Source organism: Arvicanthis niloticus, chromosome 1 (assembly GCF_011762505.2).
Source record: "Arvicanthis niloticus isolate mArvNil1 chromosome 1, mArvNil1.pat.X, whole genome shotgun sequence".
Lineage (NCBI taxonomy): Eukaryota > Metazoa > Chordata > Mammalia > Rodentia > Muridae > Arvicanthis > Arvicanthis niloticus.
In genome coordinates, this window is record NC_047658.1 from 10,162,626 (window position 1) to 10,181,818 (window position 19,193).

General features: G+C 42.7%; 1 protein-coding gene across 3 annotated transcripts in view; it reads right to left on the bottom strand.

The window, feature by feature from the left end:
• Positions 1-17,563, bottom strand: part of LOC117693507 (NACHT, LRR and PYD domains-containing protein 5-like) — a 59,864-nt gene extending 42,301 nt beyond the window's left edge. For 2 of the 3 annotated variants that reach the window (XM_076932081.1, XM_076932080.1), the window contains exons 1-2: positions 17,489-17,547; positions 3,661-3,726 (exon numbers count right to left, since the gene is read on the bottom strand). In XM_076932081.1, coding sequence (XP_076788196.1) covers positions 3,661-3,718 — 58 coding nt within the window. In that variant the 5' untranslated portion in view covers positions 3,719-3,726; positions 17,489-17,547. Of the gene's footprint in view, positions 1-3,660; positions 3,727-17,488 lie in introns of all 3 variants that reach the window. The other variant, XM_076932086.1, reaches the window with a different exon arrangement.
• Positions 17,564-19,193: the final 1,630 nt, after the last annotated feature.

Sequence of the window (19,193 nt, forward strand, 5' to 3'; positions counted from 1 at the left end):
TAATTTTTCAGATAACTAATACAGCATGTGGCTTTAAGTGTACTCATCTTTACACCCCACCCTGCCTTCAAACCTGATGTCCCTTCTTCCTCTGATCCTTGGCTATCCAGGGTTATTTTACTGTCTTTTTAAGAAGGACTCGATGAGCTTTCTGCAACAGAGAGGAAGAGTTGACAAGTCAGTCTAATTGCCCCGGCTGTCTGAACTACATAAAGAATTAATGTAAGCCTCTGCTCAGTTTATGTCGATGTAGACTGTGATGTCAAGGTCTTTGCTTCAGAAGTTCAGTAAAGCAGCAGAGATAGACAGGAAAAAGATGCTTCCATTTGGACCCTAACATGCTCATTCTGTTCTAGTTCTTCTGAGTGGCTTAGCGTGGGTATCACAATGAGGTGCACCAAATGAATGCCATAGGCTTTAAGGGTTCATCTTAGTCATCCCCAATTTCTTCAGATTTCAGACCTGTGTAAGCAGCTATTCACTTAGTATTTGTAATTTGAGCTTCCTTCAACTTTGAGTGTGTTTGCATGGGTGCACAGGTGTCAAGTATGGTCTCTTTTCTCTGTAGGCATCTATCTCATTTTTGAAGAAATTAATACATTTCATTTTTGTGCATGTCTATGTGTGCATTTAGTTGCTTTTGGAGGGTAGAAGAGGACTTAGGACTCTGTGGAGCTGGAGTTATACACAGGTGTGACCTACTTAAATGTAGGTGTTTTGAACAGAACATAATGGTGCTTTTTGTTCAAAGCAGAGATAGCATATGTCTCAACTCCCCTCACCCTTAGGAAACAGAGGAGGAGGAGAGCTTTGAACTGCTGTGCTCTGGACATGATACAGCTGTTGAACTCATGAAGTCATGGAGCTGCAAGATTAAGACACTTAAAATTGCATCAGAGATTGGGTAGGGGCTCCTGAGAAAGTATAAGCATTTTGAGTCACTTTTCTGTAGGACTATGTCCTCTGTTTGGTTGTCAAGTCACTTTCTGTGTACATGTGTGTGGGCAGGTCCATATGCATATTTGTGTGCACATATATGGACCATAGTTTGACTTTTCATGTCTTTCCCAGTTGCAATCTCAATTTATAAAAATGTATTTATTTTTATTTAAGTTTGTTTTGCCTACCTACAGATTGGGAAAAAAATCTAAGCTAACCCTACATCTGACAGAGGACTAATGTCCAAAATATGTGAAGAACTCAAGAAGCTAACCTCCAAAAAAAAAAGAAAAAGAAAACCAAACAACCCAATCAAAAAATGGGTTATACAGAATTCACAACAGAAATCTTGAATGGCTGAGAAGCACTTAAAGAAATGTTCAAAGTCCTTATTGATCAGGAAAATGCAAATCAAAATGACCTTGAGATTCTACCACCAATCAGAATGGCTAAGATCAAAACCTCAGGTGACAGCACATATATTGTCAAGGATGTGGAGAAAGAGAACACTCCTCCATTGTTGGTGGGATTGCAAACTGGTACAACCATTCTGATAATCAGTCTGGAGGTTCCTCAGAAAATTGGACATAGTATTACCCGAGAACCCAGCATATATCCCAAAGAGGCCCCACCAGGCTACACGGACATATGTTCTACTATGTTCATAGTCGCTTTGCTTGTGATAGCCAGAAGCTGGAAACAAGCCAGATGTCCCAGGACAGAAGAATAAATACAGAAAATGTGGTTCATTTATACAATGGAAGACTACTCAGCTATTAAGAACCAGGACATCATGAATTTTGCAGGCAAATGAATGAAACTAGAAAATATGATCCTGAGTGAGGTAACTCAGACCCCAAAGTACATGCATGGTATGTACTCATTAATAAGTGGATATTAGTCAAAAATGTACAGAATACCCAAGATATACCCACAGAACTCAAAAAGGTCAACAAGCTGAAGGGCCCAAATGAGGACTTCTCAGTCCTGCTTGGGAGGGAGAAGAAAGCAATCACACGTGGGGAGGGAGGGACCTGTGAGGGAAAGTGGACTATGGTTTTGGGGGAGAGGGGAACCTGATCTGGTACTGGGTGAAGGTAAAGGACTGAAGCCCTAAGGGCCAGCAGAAAGAATGGAAACAGGCAGCCTCAGGAGGTAGGAGGTTGCGGGGAACCCTCCAGAATGCACCAGAGACCTGGGAGGTGAGAGACTCTCAGGACTCAAAGGGAGGGACCTTAGATGAAATGCATGACAACAGGAAGAGGGAACTTATAGAACCCACCTCCAGCAGGAAGACAGGGCATCAAGTGAGGGAGGGGGTTGCCATCCCACAGTCAAAAGTGACCCATAATTGTTCCTGTCTGAAAGAACTGCAGGAATGGAAATGGAGAGGAGCCTGAGGAAAAGAAGGTCCAGCGACAGGCCCAAAGTGGGATCCAGCTCACGGGGAGGCCCCAAGGCCTGACACTATTACTAAGGAGTGCTCACAAAGTGGGACCTATCATGACTGCCCTTGAAAGACCTAACAAGCAGCTGAAAGAGTCAGATGCAGATATTTACATCCAACCAATGGACAGAAGCTGCTGACCCCTGTGGTTGAATTAGGGAAAAACTAGAAAAAGCTGAGGAGGAGGGTGACCCTGTAGGAGGACCAGCAGTCTCAACTAACCTGAATCCCTGAGATCTCCTAGACACTGGACCACCAACCAGGCAGCATACACCAGCTGTTGTGAGGCCCCCAACACCTGTACAGCCGAGGACTGCTGGGTCTGGGTTCAGTCAGAGAAGATGCACCTAACCCTCAAGAGATTGGAGGTTCCAGGGAGTGGAGAGTCTCACTAACCCTGCATCTCTCCATGGTAGACTAGACTGGCCAGCAAGCACCAGGGATGCTCCTGCCTCTGCCTCTTTGCTGGTGGTTATTATAGGCACATACCCCTCCTACCTGGCATATTTAGATAGGTTCTGGGAATTGAACTCTGGCTGTAGTGCAGGAAGAATTTCTTTGACTGAGCAAGACAAGCCTCAAGATTCAACCTTATTAATAACAGCTACATGCCCAAACACGGATGCAATGTAATGCAGTCAGTATCAGGAGCCTGGCTGATCATTTCCTTCCAAGAAATTGCCAAGGCAATTTTAAAATTCATGATAGAATCATTGGAACCAAGAACCCACCACCCCCCAAATCTTGCAGGCAAATATAAAAAGTCATATGCCCTGAAAGAATCATTTTAAGCCAGTAGGGAAAGCTGTTTAAGGACAGGCAGAGAGAGCAATCAAGGAGGGCTGAGAAACCCAAAATTCCCACCCCACACCTCTGTCTTGACAAGTTAGAAGAATTATTTGTGTACATTATGTGTGGTATGCAGTAAGTATTAAATATATGTGTGTGTGTTGATGTGGGTGTCAGAGATCAACTTAGGTTTCCTTCCTCAGGAAACATCCACCATTAAAACAAAGACTCCTTTTTAAATTTTAATTACATGTCTATGTCTGGGTACATTATGAGTCCCATGCCAGCACAGGACAGAGGTGTTGGATTTCTTGGAGCCTGATTTACACTTAGCTCTGAGCCACCTGATGTAGATGCTGGTAACCAAACTCCAACCCTGCATGCACACACTAAGAATTCAGGGGTCTAATTCTTCAGATGAAAACCTATAAAATATGTGGCTTTATTGTACCCATCTTTACAACCTCATCCCGCCACCTGCAAACCTGATGTCAGTTCCTGCTCTGCTCCGTCTTTCGGAGTTGTTTTTTCTGGAGTACTCATTGTGCTTTCTGCAACAGAGAGGAAGAGTTATTAAGTTGGTCTAATGAACCCAGCTGTGGAATGAGAACACTCATGTCCACACTACATAGAGATTAAGGCAAGCCTCTTAGTTTATGCCACATGTAGTCTAGGATGTCAGGGCCTTTGCCTCCAAAGTACAGCAGAGAGGCAAAGATGCTTCCATTTGGACCTACCATGTGCATTCTACACTAGTTCTTCTGAGTGGCTGTCACAACGAGGTATTGGGCCATAGGCATTAAGGGTTCGTCTTCATTAGTCCACCTCAATGCCTTCAGAATTTCAGACCTGTACAAGCAGCTATTCAGTTGATTCTTGTGTAGTTAGAGACGTCTTCAACTTTTTTGTGTGTGTTTGTGCACAGGTGTCAACCATGGTCTCCTTCCTTTGTAGACACCTCTCTGGTCTTTGAAAAAAATACATTTTTTAACATGTGTATGTGTGCACACAGGTGTCCTTGGAGGCCAGAGGAGGAATTGGGACTTTGTGGAACTGGAGTTATAGGTAGCTGTGAGCCACTTGAACGTGGGTGTTTTGAGTGGAACACTGATCCTCTTACAAAAGCATCAGGTGCTATTAACTACTGAGCCATTTCTCTACCCCCAACTGTGGGTTATTTGAATGAAAATGGTCTCCATTAGCTCCTATGTTGAAATGTCTTGACCAGAGTTTGAGAGGAATTGGGAAATTTGGCCTTGTTGGAGGAGCTTTCAAAAGCCCACACCACACCCAGTCTCTGTCTCTGTAGTGTGCTGCTGGATTTGATGGCTGTCCAGTACTGGTCCAGTGTACAGCCATGATCATCATGACTATACTGTAAGCAAGTCTCCAATTAAATTCTGTTATAAGTTGCCTTATTCATAGCATCTCTTTACAGCACTAGAAAAGTAACAAGACACATACCACCTATCCTTTTGTCCCCAGACAGGGTCTCTCCTAAACCTGGGACTTGCCTGATGGAAGCCAAGGATTACTTTGAACTACTGATCCTTCTGCTTCTGTCCTAAGTGCGAGGATTAGAGGTACATGCCCTACCCCCATGTTTATACAGGGTTGCAGATTGAATCCAGTTGGAAATAGGTGGGCATGTTGTGAATGAGTCCTCATTTTTGCATTTTAATTTACAATAATCTTTTTTCATTCATTAAACATAGTCTCAAAAAATCTAATGCATGATTTTAAAAAATTATATTTTTTCTCTTTATATAAAACTATAATTCTCAACCTGTGGGTTGCAACCTTTTTGGGGTTAAACAACCCTTTCACAGGGGTCACATAGCAGACATCCTTCATATCAGATAATTTACAATTCAGAACAGTAGCAAAATTACAGTTATGTAGTAGCAACAAAACTAATTTTATGGCTGGGGGAGTCACCATAATATGAGGAACAGTATTAAAGAGTCCCAGCATTGGGAAGCTTAAGAGCCACTGATATAAAGACAGTGTGTGTATTACTGTGTATAGTCATATATACATACACAGTGTGTGTGTTTCAATACATAGTGTAATACTGATGCTTTGTCATAATAGTCTAGCAAGCATCTGTGAATAACTTGGATACTGTTTACCTAACCATAAGTTTATAAATGGTTACTGTGTTCTGTCTTCTGAGACAGTTGCAGGTTTGAGCCAGAATGATATTTCACTTCCCCAAACAACCCCCAGCACAGGCTCTGATTCAATGTGTTGCCTTCTGAACACTCATGGTTGGATCTGTATAAATATATATATATATATATATATATATATATATGTAGGAAAAAGGTTCCTAGTAGTTACTAAAAAACATAGTATACAGTTTGTAGAGCGGTTTTGCTTGGTGCCAATTATGGAAAGTTAGTAAAGTTTTGGCATTAAATGTAAGTCAATCCCAGGCATGGTGATGCACAACTTTAATCCCAGCAGAGGCAGCCAGATCTCTGTAAACTCAAGTCCAGTCTAGTCTATATAGAGAACTCCAGGCCAGCCAGGGATTTATAGTGAGTTATTATTCAGCTGTTAAAAAAATATGAAATTTGTAGGCAAATGGATGGAACTAGAAAAAAATGAGGTTTTTTCTGAGTGAGGTAATCTAGACTCAGAAAGACAAACATGGTGTGTACTCACTTATCAGTGGACATTGGCTGTAAAGTAAGGATAGCCATGCTTCAATCCACAGACCCAGAGAAGCTAAGTAACAAGGAGGGCTCAAGGGGGAACTCATGAATCTCCCTGGGAAGGGAAATAGAATGGGGGTAGGCTGGAACAGGAGGGGTTAGGTTAAGTGGGACGAGGAGGAGAGAATACTGGGAGAGTTATGGGGGCATATGGGCATGGGGTAGGAATTTAGTACAGTGGAAACTCCTGGGAAATCCACATGATTGACATTAGCTAAGACTCCTAGCAATGGGGGATACAGAGCCTGAACTGCCATCTCCTATAACCAGGTCAAGCCTTCCAGAGGAGAGATTGGGACACCAACCCAGCCTCAAAACCTTCAACCTACAATTTGTCCTGCCTACAAGATGTACTGTGGCAAAGGTATGAAGAAACTGGGTGAGTGGCCAACCCAATGACTAATGACTGGTCCAGCTTGAGACCCATGCTAGCAGAGGGAGCCCATACCTGACACTGCCTGGAGGGCTGGCCTGAGACCTAGGATAGAACATGACTAGCCAAAAAAAAAAGTCAAGAGTCAATGATTTTTAATAATCTGCTATACTTGTAAACAGGACCCTAATTGTCATCAGACAGGTTTCATCCAGTGGCTGATAGGAACAGATGAAGAGATTCATGGCCAAACAGTAGGCAGAGCTTGGGGAATCCTGCAGAAGTAGGGGAGAAAGGATTGTAGGAGCCAGAGGTATCAAGGACACCAGGAGAACATAACCCACAGGACCAACTAAGCAGGGCTCACAGAAACTGAAGCAGCAACCATGGAGTCTACATTGCTCTGCACTAGGTTCTCTGCATACATGCTGTGGTTGTTCAGCTTGGGGTGTCTGTGGAACCCCTAACAATGGAGTGGGGGCTGTCTTTGACTCTTTTGCTGCTTTTGGGACCCTGTTCCTCCAACTCATCCTTAATAAGAGAGAAGTTACCTAGTGTTATTGCAACTTGATATGCTATGTTTGGTTGATATTCCTGGGAGGCCTGTCCTTTTCTGAAGGGAAATGGAGGAGAAGGTTGTGGGGTAAGGGGAAGGGACTGAGAGGAGAAGGAGAGGAGTTGGAATGTGATGTGGTGTGTGTGTCACACAGACTGACAGGCACACAGAGACGGGGGGACATACACACAGGGGGAGAGAGAGAGAGAGAGAGAGAAAGAGGCACACAGACACAGAGACTCAGAGACACACAGAGACAGACACAGAGACACAGGCACACAGAGAAAGAGAAGGGCAGGGAATGATGGAGGGGGAGAGAAAAAGGAATTTGAAGGTTGGCAAGATGGTTCCATGGGTAATGATGCCTGCTGCTAGACCTGACAACCCATGTTTGATCTATGGGACTTACATGGTAGGAGAGAACTGCTTCCTGAAAGTAGTCCTCTCATCTCCATAATGCAATACATAAAATAAAAAACTGAAATATGGATCCAATAAATGAGCTAAATGTCGATAAGAAACCTCTAATAGGACCAGCAAGATGGCTCAGAGGGTAAAGGCACTTAGCATAGAAGCCTGGTGATCTGAGTTTAATCCCTGGAACCCATGTAAGGGGGTGAAGGACAGAAATCTACTCCACACAAGTTGTTATGACCTCTATACATGCAATATGGCATGTACACATACTCAGAAAAAAATTAAAATCTCCAAGAGATAGATACTTTAAAACAGGCTAAGGGTATGAGCAGAAATTCCTCCCAAGCAGACTACAAACATATGCAAATCCTGGTATGCATCGCCAGCTCCACAGGACAGATTTGGTTCATCATTAAGCTCTAGCTCTGTATGATTTCTGGGTATACAGTCTTACATGTCCTCTCATGACTTCTCAATGTTCTTGATGGCAGAACAATTTAGCAGTCACAAGACAAAGTGTAAGGCGTTACCAACATTGGACACTACTCTTAACTCTACAGGGCAGTTAACCAAGCCCATGCCCAAGGCTGCATCTTCTCTTCTGAATTGAAAATCAGACCCACACCTCCAAATGCCAGACCAAACTACTGTACCCAGCAAAACTCTCAATTACCATAGATGGAGAAACCAAGATATTCCATGACAAAACCAAATTCACACAAATATCTTCCCACAAATCCAGCACTTCAAAGGATAATTGATGGAAAATTCCAACACAAGTTGGTTGGAAACTACAACCTAGACAAAGCAAGAAAGTAATCTTCCAACAACTCCAAAAGAATATAGCTATACAAACATAATTCCATCTCTAATAACAAAAATAACAGGAAGCAACAATCATTTTTCCTTAATATCTCTTATCAGTGGACTCAATTCTCGAATAAAAAGACAGACTATCAGACTAGACACATAAACAGGACCCAGAATTTTGCTGCATACAGGAAATGTACCTCAGTGAAAAAGACAGACACTACCTCAGAGTCAAAGGCTGGAAAACAATTGTCCAAGCAAATGGTCCCAAGAAACAAGCTGGAGTAGACACTCTAATATCAAATAAAATTGACTTTCAAAAGTAATCAAAAAAGATAAGGACACTTCATACTTATCAAAGGAAAAATCATACTTAAAGGAAAAATCTACCAAGATGAACTCTCAATTCTGAACATCTACAATCCAAATGCAAGGGCACCCACATACATAAAAAAAAACTTTACTAAAGCTCAAAGCACACATTGCATTTCACAATAGTGGGGGATTTCAACACCCACTCTCAGCAATGGACAGACTATGGAAACAAACTAAACAGAGACAATGAAATTAATAGAAGTTATGAACCAAATGGATTTAACAGATTATCTATAGAACATTTCATCCTAAAAGAATATACCTTTTTCTTAGCACCTCATAGTACTTTCTCCAAAATAGACCATATAATTGGTCACAAAACAGGCCTCAACAGATACAAAAAGATTGAAATAATCCCTTGCATCCTATCAGATCACCACGGACTAAGGCTGGTCTTCAATAATGACAAAAACAATGGAAAGCCCACATACACATGGAAACTGAACAACACTCTACTCAATGATGACTTGGTCAAGGAAGAAATAAAGAAATTAAAAGACTTTATAGAATTTAATGAAAATTAGGATACATCATACCAAGACTTGTGGGACTCCATGAAAGCAGCACTAAGAGGAAAACTCATAGCTCTAAGTACCTACAAAAAGAAACTGAAGGAAGCATACACTAACAACTTGACAGCACACCTGAAAGCTCTAGAACAAAAAGAGGCAAATACACCCAAGAGGAATAGACAGCAGGAAATAAACTCAGGGCTGAAATCAATCAAGTAGAAACAAAAAGAACTATACAAAACATCAACAAAACAAGGAGCTGGTTCTTTGAGAAAATCAGTAAGATTGATAAACCCTTAGTCTGACTAACCAGAGGGCACAGAGACAGTATCCAAATTAATAAAATTAGAAGTGAAAAGGGAGACATAACAGAAACTGAGGAAATTAAAAAAAATCATCAGATCCTACTATAAAGTCTATACTCAACAAAACTGGAAAATTTGAATAAAATTGACAACTTTCTAGACAAATACCAGTTATCAAACTTAAATCAGGAGCAGATAAACCATCTAAACAGTCCCATAACCCTGAAAGAAATAGAAACTGTCATTAAAAGTCTCCCAACCAAAAAAAAAAAAAAACAGGACCAGATGGTTTTAGTGTAGAGTTCTATCAGACCTTCAAAGAAGACATAATACCAATTCTCTATAAACTGTTCCACAAAATAGAAAAAGAAACACTACCCAATTCATTCTATGAAGACTCAATTACGTTCATACCTAAACCTCACAAAGACCCAACAAAAAAAGAACTTCAGACCAATATTCCTTATGAATATCGATGCAAAAATACTCAATAAAATTCTTGCAAACCGAATCCAACAACACATCAAAACAAGCATTCATCATGACCAAGTAGGCTTTATCCCAGGAATGCAGGAATGGTTTAATATTCGGGAATCCATCAACATAATCCACTACATAAACTCAAAGCAAAAAATCACATGATCATCTCACTAGATGCTGAGAAAGCATTTGACAAAAGTCAACATCCCTTCATGTTAAAAGTCTTGGAAAGATCAGGAACTCAAGGCCCATATACAGCAAGCCAGTAGCCAACATCAAACTCAATGGAGAGAAACTTGAAGCAATCCCACTAAGATCAGGGACTAGACAAGGCTGCCCACTCTCACCCTACCTATTTCAATATAGTACCGGAAGTCCTAGCCAGGGCAATTAGACAACAAAAGGAAGTCAAAGGATACAAACAGGAAAGAAAGAAGTCAAAATTTCACTATTTGCAGATGATATGATAGTATACTTAAGTAATCCTAAAACTTCCACCAGAGAACTCCTAAACCTAATAAACAACTTCAGTAAAGTAGCTGGATATAAAATCAACTCAAATCAGTAGCCTTCCTCTACTTGAAGGATAAATAGGCTGAGAAAGAAATTAGGGAAATGACACCCTTCACAATAGTCACAAATAATATAAAATACCTTGGTGTGAATCTAACCAAGCAAGTGAAAGATCTGTATGACAAGAACTTCAAGTCTCTGAAGAAAGAAATTGAAGAAGATCTCAGAAGATGGAAAGATCTCCCATGCTCCTGGATTGGCAGGATTTAGTAAGAATGGCCATCTTGCCAAAAGCAATCTATAGATTCAATGCAATCCCCATCAAAATTCCAAATCAATTCTTCATAGAGATAGAAAAAGCAATTTGCAAATTCATTTAGAACAACAAAAAACTCAGGATAGCGAGAACTATTCTCAACAATAAAAGAACTTCTGGGGGAAATCACCATCCCGGACCTCAAACTGTACTACAGGGCAATATTGATAAAATGGCATGGTATTGTTACAGAGACAGGCAGGAAGATCAATGGAATAGAATTGAAGATCCAGAAATGAACCCACACACCTACGGTCACTTGATCTTTGTGAAAGGAGCTAAAACTGTCCAGCGGAAAAAGGATAGCATTTTCAGCAAGTGGTGCCGGTTCAACGGAAAGTCAGCATGTAGAAAAATGTAAATCAATCCATTCTTATCTCCTAGTACAAAGCTCAAGTCCAAGTGGATAAAGGACCTTCACATAAAACCAGATACACTGAAACTAACAGAAGAGAAGTTGGGGAAGACCCTCGAATACCTAGGCACAGGGGAAATTTTCCTGAACAGAACACCAATGGCTTATGCTCTAAGATCAAGAATTGACAAATGGGACCTGATCAAATTGCAGAGCTTCTGTAAGGCAAAGGACACTGTCAATAGGACAAAACAGCAACCAACAGATTGGGAAAAGATCATTACCAATCCTACATCTGATAGAGGACTAATATCCAATATATACAAAGAACTCAAGAAATTAGACTCCAGACAACCAAATAACCCTATTAAAAATGGGGTTCAGAGCTAAACAAAGAATTCTCAGCTGAGGAAACTCGAATGGCCAAAAAGCACCCAAATAAATGTTCAATATTCTTAGTCATCAGGGAAATGCAAATCAAAACAACCCTGAGATTCCACCTCACACCAGCCAGAATGGCCAAGACCAAAAACTCAGGTGATAGCAGATGCTGGCGAGGATGTGGAGAAAAAGGAACACTCCTTCATTGTTGGTGGGGTTGCAAGCTGGTACAACCACTCTGGAAATCAGTCTGGCAGTTCCTCAGAAAATTGAACATAGCATCACCTGAGGACCCAGCTCCTGGGCATATACCCAGAAGATGCTCCAACATATAACAAGGACATATGCTCCACTATGTTCATAGCAGCCTTATTTATAATAGCCAGAAGCTGGAAAGAACCCAGATGTCCTTTATAGAGAAACTGATACAGAAAATGCAGTATATTTACACAATGGATTATTACTCAGCTATTAAAAACAATGAATTCGATAAATTCTTAGGTAAATGGATGGAACTGGAAAATATCATCCCGAGTGAGGTCACCCAATCACAAAAGAACACACATGGTATGTACTCACTGATAAATGGACATTAGCCTAAAAGCTCACAATATCCAAGATACAATTCACAGACCACATGAAGCTTATGAACAACAAGGAAGACCAAAGTGTGGGTGCTTTGCTCCTTCTTAGAAGGAGTAACAAAGTACTAATGGGAACAAATATGGAGACAAAGTGTGGGACAGAAACTGAAGGAGGGGCCGTCCAGAAACTGCTTCACCTGGGTATCCATCCCTTGTGCATTCACCAAAGGTAGACACTGATGTGGATGCCAGGAAGTGCATGCTGACAGGTGCCTGATATAGCTGTCTCTTTAGAGGTCTGCCAGAGCCTGAAATATACAGTGGTGGATGCTCACAGCTAACCATTGAACTGATCATGGGGTTCCCAATGGAGGAGTGAGAGATAAGACTGAAGGAGCTGAAAGGGTTGGTGGCCCCATTGGGAGAGCAACAATACCAATCAACCAGAGCTCCCAGGGTCTAAACCACCAGCCTGGGAGCACACAGGGAGGGACCCATGACTCCAGCTGTATATGTAGGGGAGGATGACAGTGTCAGGCATAAGTGAGTGAGGAAGTCCTTGGTCCAGTGAAGGCTGGACATCATGCATTGGGGAAATTGTGGGTAGAGGGGTGGGAGTGGGAGGGTAGGTGAGGGCATATCCTCATAGAAGCAGGAGGAGAGGGGATGGTATAGGGGGTTCCTGGGGTGGGGGAAGGGGATTATGTCTGAAATGAAAATATCCAATAAAAAATTTTATTTAAATTTTAAAATTATTTCCTTTTAAAAAATAGAAATTCTTTTCTTTACTAAAGAAAAAGAAAAAAGAAAAAAAATCAGAGCCCCACTCCCTGAGGCCATCATGAGCAGAGAGTGAGTTTATATAAGGGACCAACAACAAGGGGGCTTCTGGGAGTCAGCACAGACTATTTTGAGACAGGGTCTCACTATATAATCTTAGCTGCTCTCGGACTTGCCATGTAGAGCAGGCTGGCCTCAAACTCAAAGAAAGCTGCCTGTCTCTGCCTCTCAATCCAAGGATGTGTACCACCATGACTGGCTCATCAGGAGACTCTTGAAGGACTCCTGCTATTCAAAAAATGATACTTGTCCCTTGCCTCAAAAATAAAAACTGATGATGCACTTAGGTTTGTGAGTATGAAGAGCAAGTCTCGGGGCCTTAGAACTACTCAGTGTCTGAAATGAAGACACAGGAGATATTTTAAGACCAACAGTCAATTTTTTTTAAAGGATTATGATTTCATCAAGAAAAAAAATTTTAAGTGCTATTGAAGCCAGGGCCTCATGAACATAGTTGAACACAGAGCCTTGTGCATGCTAAGCACACACACGCCCTAGAAATTGAAGTCAAGAGCCTCACACATGTACACACACAACCCCTAGAGATGGAGGTCAGGGCCTCACGCATGCTAAGCAAACACTCCAGCCAGAAGCAAGCCTCACACTGTGCACACTACCAGAGACTTAAATCAGAGCCTGTGCATGCTGCACATAGACAGCTAGGGTCAGCAGCATCTAGGAAGAGCAGATCATGGGAAACAAGGTCAGCTGAGGGGCAGGGGTCACTTTTGAATAGCGGGAGTCAAGGGTCTTGCAGGCCAGGTATGGTAGTGCATGCCTTTTAATCCCAGCACTTGGAAGGCAGAGGCAGGTGGATCTCAGAGTTTGAAGCCAGCTGGACTACACAGCTAGTTTCAGACCAACCAGAGACACACAGCCCTATCTTAAAAAAAATCAAAAAACTAGTTATTCAAAGGAGAGGATATCAGGTTGGAAGGGAGAGAGACTGCAGATCCTCGAGGGAACACAGAGAGAGGTCATGGGGGTGAATACGACCAAAGTGCACAGCAGACATATGTAAAACGTTCAAAGAAGAAAATCATTAAGAAAAAGTTGCTGGTTTTTCCAGTTGAAGTCAACAGATGAAATAAAGCAGTGGTCTTCAATCTTCCTAATGCCGAGACCCTTTAATACAGCTCCTCATGTCGTGGTGACCCCCAGCCATAATATTTGTGTTGCTACTTCATAACTGTAGTCTTGCGACTGTTCTGAATCCTAATGTAAATCTCTATGTTTCCTATCTTAAGGCGACCCCTTTGGAAGGGTTGACCTCCAAGGGGGTCACAATCCACAGGCCCACAGGTTGAGAACTGCTGCGCCAGAGTTTAAAACGTGAGTATGCACAAATTTCTCTATATCTAAATCCAAAGTAACTCAGATAAAATACAGCATCAGAATCTTTTGCTTTCAATGGGACCTCATGTAACGAAAGCTGGGCTTGAACTTCGTATGGAACGAAGATTATATTTGAACTTCTGATCCTCCTGCTGAATGCTGGGATTACAAGCTGGAGACAAACTCTCTGAATTGTATCACCAGCCCAACATCTCAATCTAATAGTATGAACAAGACAACATGAATTCAATTCACTCCCTTCATTCTAAAAATATAAGTAATTAAAGGTCACTGACCTTTAAAGCTCCCTTGGGGTTAGGAGAATGAATACAAGTGAGGGGTCTGGCGAGATGGCTCAGCCGGTAAATGTGCTTGCCACCAAGTCAGATGAACCACATGGTGGAAGGAGAGGGAAAAGCTGTCCTCTGACCTCCATATGGACAATGTCACTCAGATGCCTACACACACACCCACCACACCACACCCCCGTACTCCCCTACCCTCTCACCCTCACCTCATCCTTCACATCCTCCCTAATACACCACACACACACACACATACACACACACACACCAAACCAAACTTTTTAAAACAAATGAATTGGAGCTAGTCAATTTGAGACATAGGATGAAAAATATGTTCACACCTTTAACTAATCCATAAAAATGACCAACAGTTCAACTTCTTAAAACACGCAGAGGATTGAGCCCCCTAAATGACTCTCTGTGACTTCCAACTGAACTGAAATCATTATTAAAGATCCTTTTTTGACATACCAAGCTGAGAGTGTTTTTGATGCTGCATTAGACAAGGCTGCTGTGGCCCCTGTGAAAAAGAGCCACTACTTCCCTGGAAAGGGAAACAGTATCACTCCCTTAGGGAGCTGGGGAATATTTAAGTCTTGTAAATGCAAATATGACACACAGCCTTGCTGAACAGCAAACACTATTTAGGACCTGATTAGTGACACCTGAGCTCATTCAACCCTGAAGAGGCTCTGCAACCTGCAACACACAGCAATTAACAGAAAGAGGAGCCTCCGGTGTCAGAAGCTAAACACTACGTGCAGGTGAGCAGAGCACCCCTGGGCTATGGTAAACACCTGATAGAGGGGGGAGGGAATAGATGGGCCAAGCACCGAAAGGTAATCTTACCCATTTTAGTAAATGATACTGAATGAAATAAACACATTTCACCAAGACTGTTTATCCATGCTTATACATGAAGGAGCAATTCCAAAGCACTGATAACCTTGACCATCCAACACTGGCATTGGCTAATCAGAACTTAGTATCAGCTGAGGGTAGTAGCTCTCACCTGTAAGCCCCTTACCCAGGGAGGGGGTTAGGGTGGGTTCTGAGTTTCACATATAAAAGCAAAACATATGAGACCAAACAAGAACTAGACAAAGGGAAACCTAACAACCCCCTGGGAAGGCTAGGAAGAAGTAAGCTTTTTCTATGCATCTCTCTGTAGAAAGAATTTAACTATAGGGTGATAAGAAAAAAAAATATTTAGCTGGGTATGGTGGCACAAGCCTTTAATTTCAGCACCTGGGAGGCAGAGGCTGGTGGATCTCAGCAAGTTCCAGGCCAGTGGGGCTAGAGACCTCGGTCTCAAAACACCAATAAAAACCAAATCAAACCAACAAAAAGCAAAACAAAAGATGATCACAATTTAAAGGGTTAGAATTTTTTAGAAATTTTTAAATATGGAAATCAAAAGAGCTAAACAGGAAAACAAATCTCCCAACCACTGGGTGAAAGGACTAAATTCTGACTGTGAAGTCTAAATGTTGCTATAGTCACAGGACTTGAGTTAGACATACTCTCTGAAGGGCTGAAGAAACTGGAGATCCAAGAGACAAAGCCCTTGGGTAAATACATTAGCAGTGTGGACGGCAAGGGTTTTTTTTTTTTTTTCCTTTTTGAAGAATGAAATGACCAACAAAGTCTCCCAGAGAAGAGACTGTTTGCTGTGGTTTTGTTTGTTTTTTGGGGGGTGGGGGGTGTTTACAGCACCTCATTTAATTTCACATAAGCACTTAATAGAATTTGGTCCTTCATTCAGGCCCCAAAACTGTATGTCTTGGGCTAAAGCACTTTAGAACATTCTCAATTCTCTAATATATTGGAACAGAAGCATCAACTTCCCAAAGCCAAGAGTCAGGCGGGAACAGACTCAGCTGAGAGCTACTTAGTAAACCAATCTGGGGGTGGGAGAAGGTTGGGGAAGTGATTGCTAGCAGCTGAGGACTGTTTTCTGAGAATCAGTGTCTTAAAAAAAAAAAGCAAACAACAAAGCAACCCTCCCCACCCCCAGCACTTTTACCTTTTACCTATATTTCCACTATCATTTCTGGAAACCCCACCACCACCACCATTTATCCTCATGTTTCTGTGGATAAAGTATCCCCAAGTATATAAGTTTTTTTCATTATGTATTTACTTTACATCTTGTTCAGAGCTTCTCCCTTCTCTTCTTCTAGTCCCTCCTAGCCCTGTGTTCCCAACGTTTTCTCTGAGAAGGGGAGGTCTCCCATGGATATGAACCTGCCCTGGCATATCAAGTTGTAGACTGACTAGATGCATCTTCTATTGAGGCTAGACAAGGCTGTCCAGTTAGGAGAAACAGAGAAGGCAGGCAACAGACAGACAGCCCTTGCTCCTGCTATTAGAATCGGAATGATGTGATAGAAGCATCGAAAACTGCAGGGCCTAGTGGGTAAAGAGACCTGACACCAAGCCTGAGGACTCAAGTTTGATCCCCATAGCCCCCACATCGTGGGAGGGGAGAAGCAACGCTGTATGCCACCCCTTAACCTCCACAAGGTACCATACCGGGACCTGCACACAGAAAGAAAAAAAAAAAAAAAAAAAACGAGTGCGGAGCTTCAAATCTAACCCTCTTTCAAACTGGTAGAAGCAATTTGCCACTTGCTTCTGTAGGTAAATGACCCCTGTCTCCCTTTCTTCACTTGGCAACTGCAACACACAATCTTGCAGCTCATGTAGCATCATCACTGACCTCAGTCACAGTCATTTATGAGCCACCCAAGTAACTCATCAATATCCGCACTCCCACAAAACGTGGCCCAGACAATGGTGCATCCCAGGTTTCTATCATTGTGTTCTCTGCTCCCTGTCTAGTGCTAACATCCAAGTCTGGGAAGGCCGAGGGACCTTCCTAAACGACCCCAAATACATACACCCTCCAGATCAACTCTTTTAAAAAACAAAATTGGGGGAACTGTTTTTTTCCATGAGAATCTCTGGTTCCTTAGCTCTCACTGGTCTAAAGAGAAAGAGGGTGGGGAGGAAAAGTGGTGGTGGTGGCATTGTCGTGCATATTAACTGGCCTGAAAAAGAGGTCCTAGCTAGTGAAGAGAAGGCAACCAAGAGATCCAGCAGGGAATAAGACAGAAATTACCCAGGAACTCACCTCTAAGTGCAGATCCAACTTCCTGCAAACTGGCAACCACCGGAAAAAGAGAGCCAACTCTGCCTCTACCCCACACGCGGCTGATAGCATTTGAGGACTCTCAGACCAGCACGTACTTAATACCCATTGGCTGCAAGTACTGAGTAGCCCTTCCCCCGGAGACTGGAAACAGCTGCACTAGGCACTGGCAACCAGCCCCTCGTGGTCCTGCAGCTGCGCAGGGGAGGCTCATTCTCTCTTCCTGCCCCTCCCCCTAATTAAATTGTATTAATATTTTTTAGATTAAAAAAATTAAAATTATATGTGTGTGTGTGTGTATGTATGTATGTATGTATGTATGTATGTATGTATGTATGTATATCTCTATGTCTCTATGTCTCTCTAAGATTAGGTGCTGTGCCTTCTCTCACTGAGGCCAGGCCAGACAGTCCTCTGTGTTCAGAGGTCTGTGTTAGTTGAGACTGCTGGTCTTCCTATGGGGTTACCCTCTTCCTCAGCTTCTTCCAACCTTTACCTAATTCAACCACAGGGGTCCCTGGCTTCTGTCCATTGGTTGGGTGTAAGTACCTGCCTCTGTCTCAGTCAGATGCTTGTTGGGTCTCTCAGAGGAAAGCCATGCTAGGCTTCTGTCTATAAGCACACCATAGCATCAGTAGTAGTGTCAGGCCTTGCAGCCTCCTCTTGAGATGGATCCCAAGTTGGGCCTGTCACTAAACCTCCTTCCTCTCACGCTCTTCTCCATTTTTGTCCCTGCAGTTCTTTCAGTCAGGAACAATTCTGGGTCAGAGTTTTTGACTGTGGGATGGCAACTCCATCCCTCCACTTGAAGCCCTGTCTTTCTATTGGAGGCTAACTCTACAAGTTCCCTCTCTCCACTGCTGGACATTTCACCGAATGTCCCTCCCTTTGAGTCCTGAGAGTCTCTCACCTTCCAGATTTCTGGTACACTCTATGGTGTTTCCCCACCTCCCTACCTCCCTACCTCCCCCCACCCAGGTTGCATATTTCCATTCATTGTGCAGGCTCTCAGGGCTTCTCTCCTGTTCCCCCTCCAATATCTGATCATGTTCCCCTATTCCTCTCCCCCTCTCCTCTCACACCTAAGTCCTTCCCTCTCTCTGCTTCCTATGGTTACTTTCTTCTCCCTCCCAAGTGAGAGTGAAGTCTGCTCACTTTGGCTTGCTAACCTTCTTGAGGTCTGTGGATTATATCCTGGGTGTTGCGAACCTTTTCTCTGCCTCAACGCTTTGGGGTTAAGTGCTCTGGTTGAGAGAGAGTGGGGCTCTTGGGGCAGGAGACACAAAGAATGGAAACAAGACAGAGGTTCTGATAAAGTCTCAAGTCTCTAGTCTCAAGTCTCTAGTCTCTAGTCTCCTTTATTGAAGGGAATTCTGAGGTATTTATACGCTTTTGCCACGTGCCTTGTAGGCGCGTGGATACCACATGCCTTGCAGGTGTTGATATGACATAAGCCTTACAGGCGTCTATAGCGTGGACAGCACGTGCACTGTGTGCCTTGCAGGCTTGGATACCACGTGTGCCTTACAGGCATATATGGCCTGGATAGCATGTGGACAGCACGTGAACCGCATGCCTTGCAGGCGTGGCTACCACGTGCGCCTTGCAGCTGGGGGCAGTAAACAGCAACACAAAATATGTGGGATATCAGAGTGTGCTTCAGCTGTTGTAGGCTATTGAAAACCAA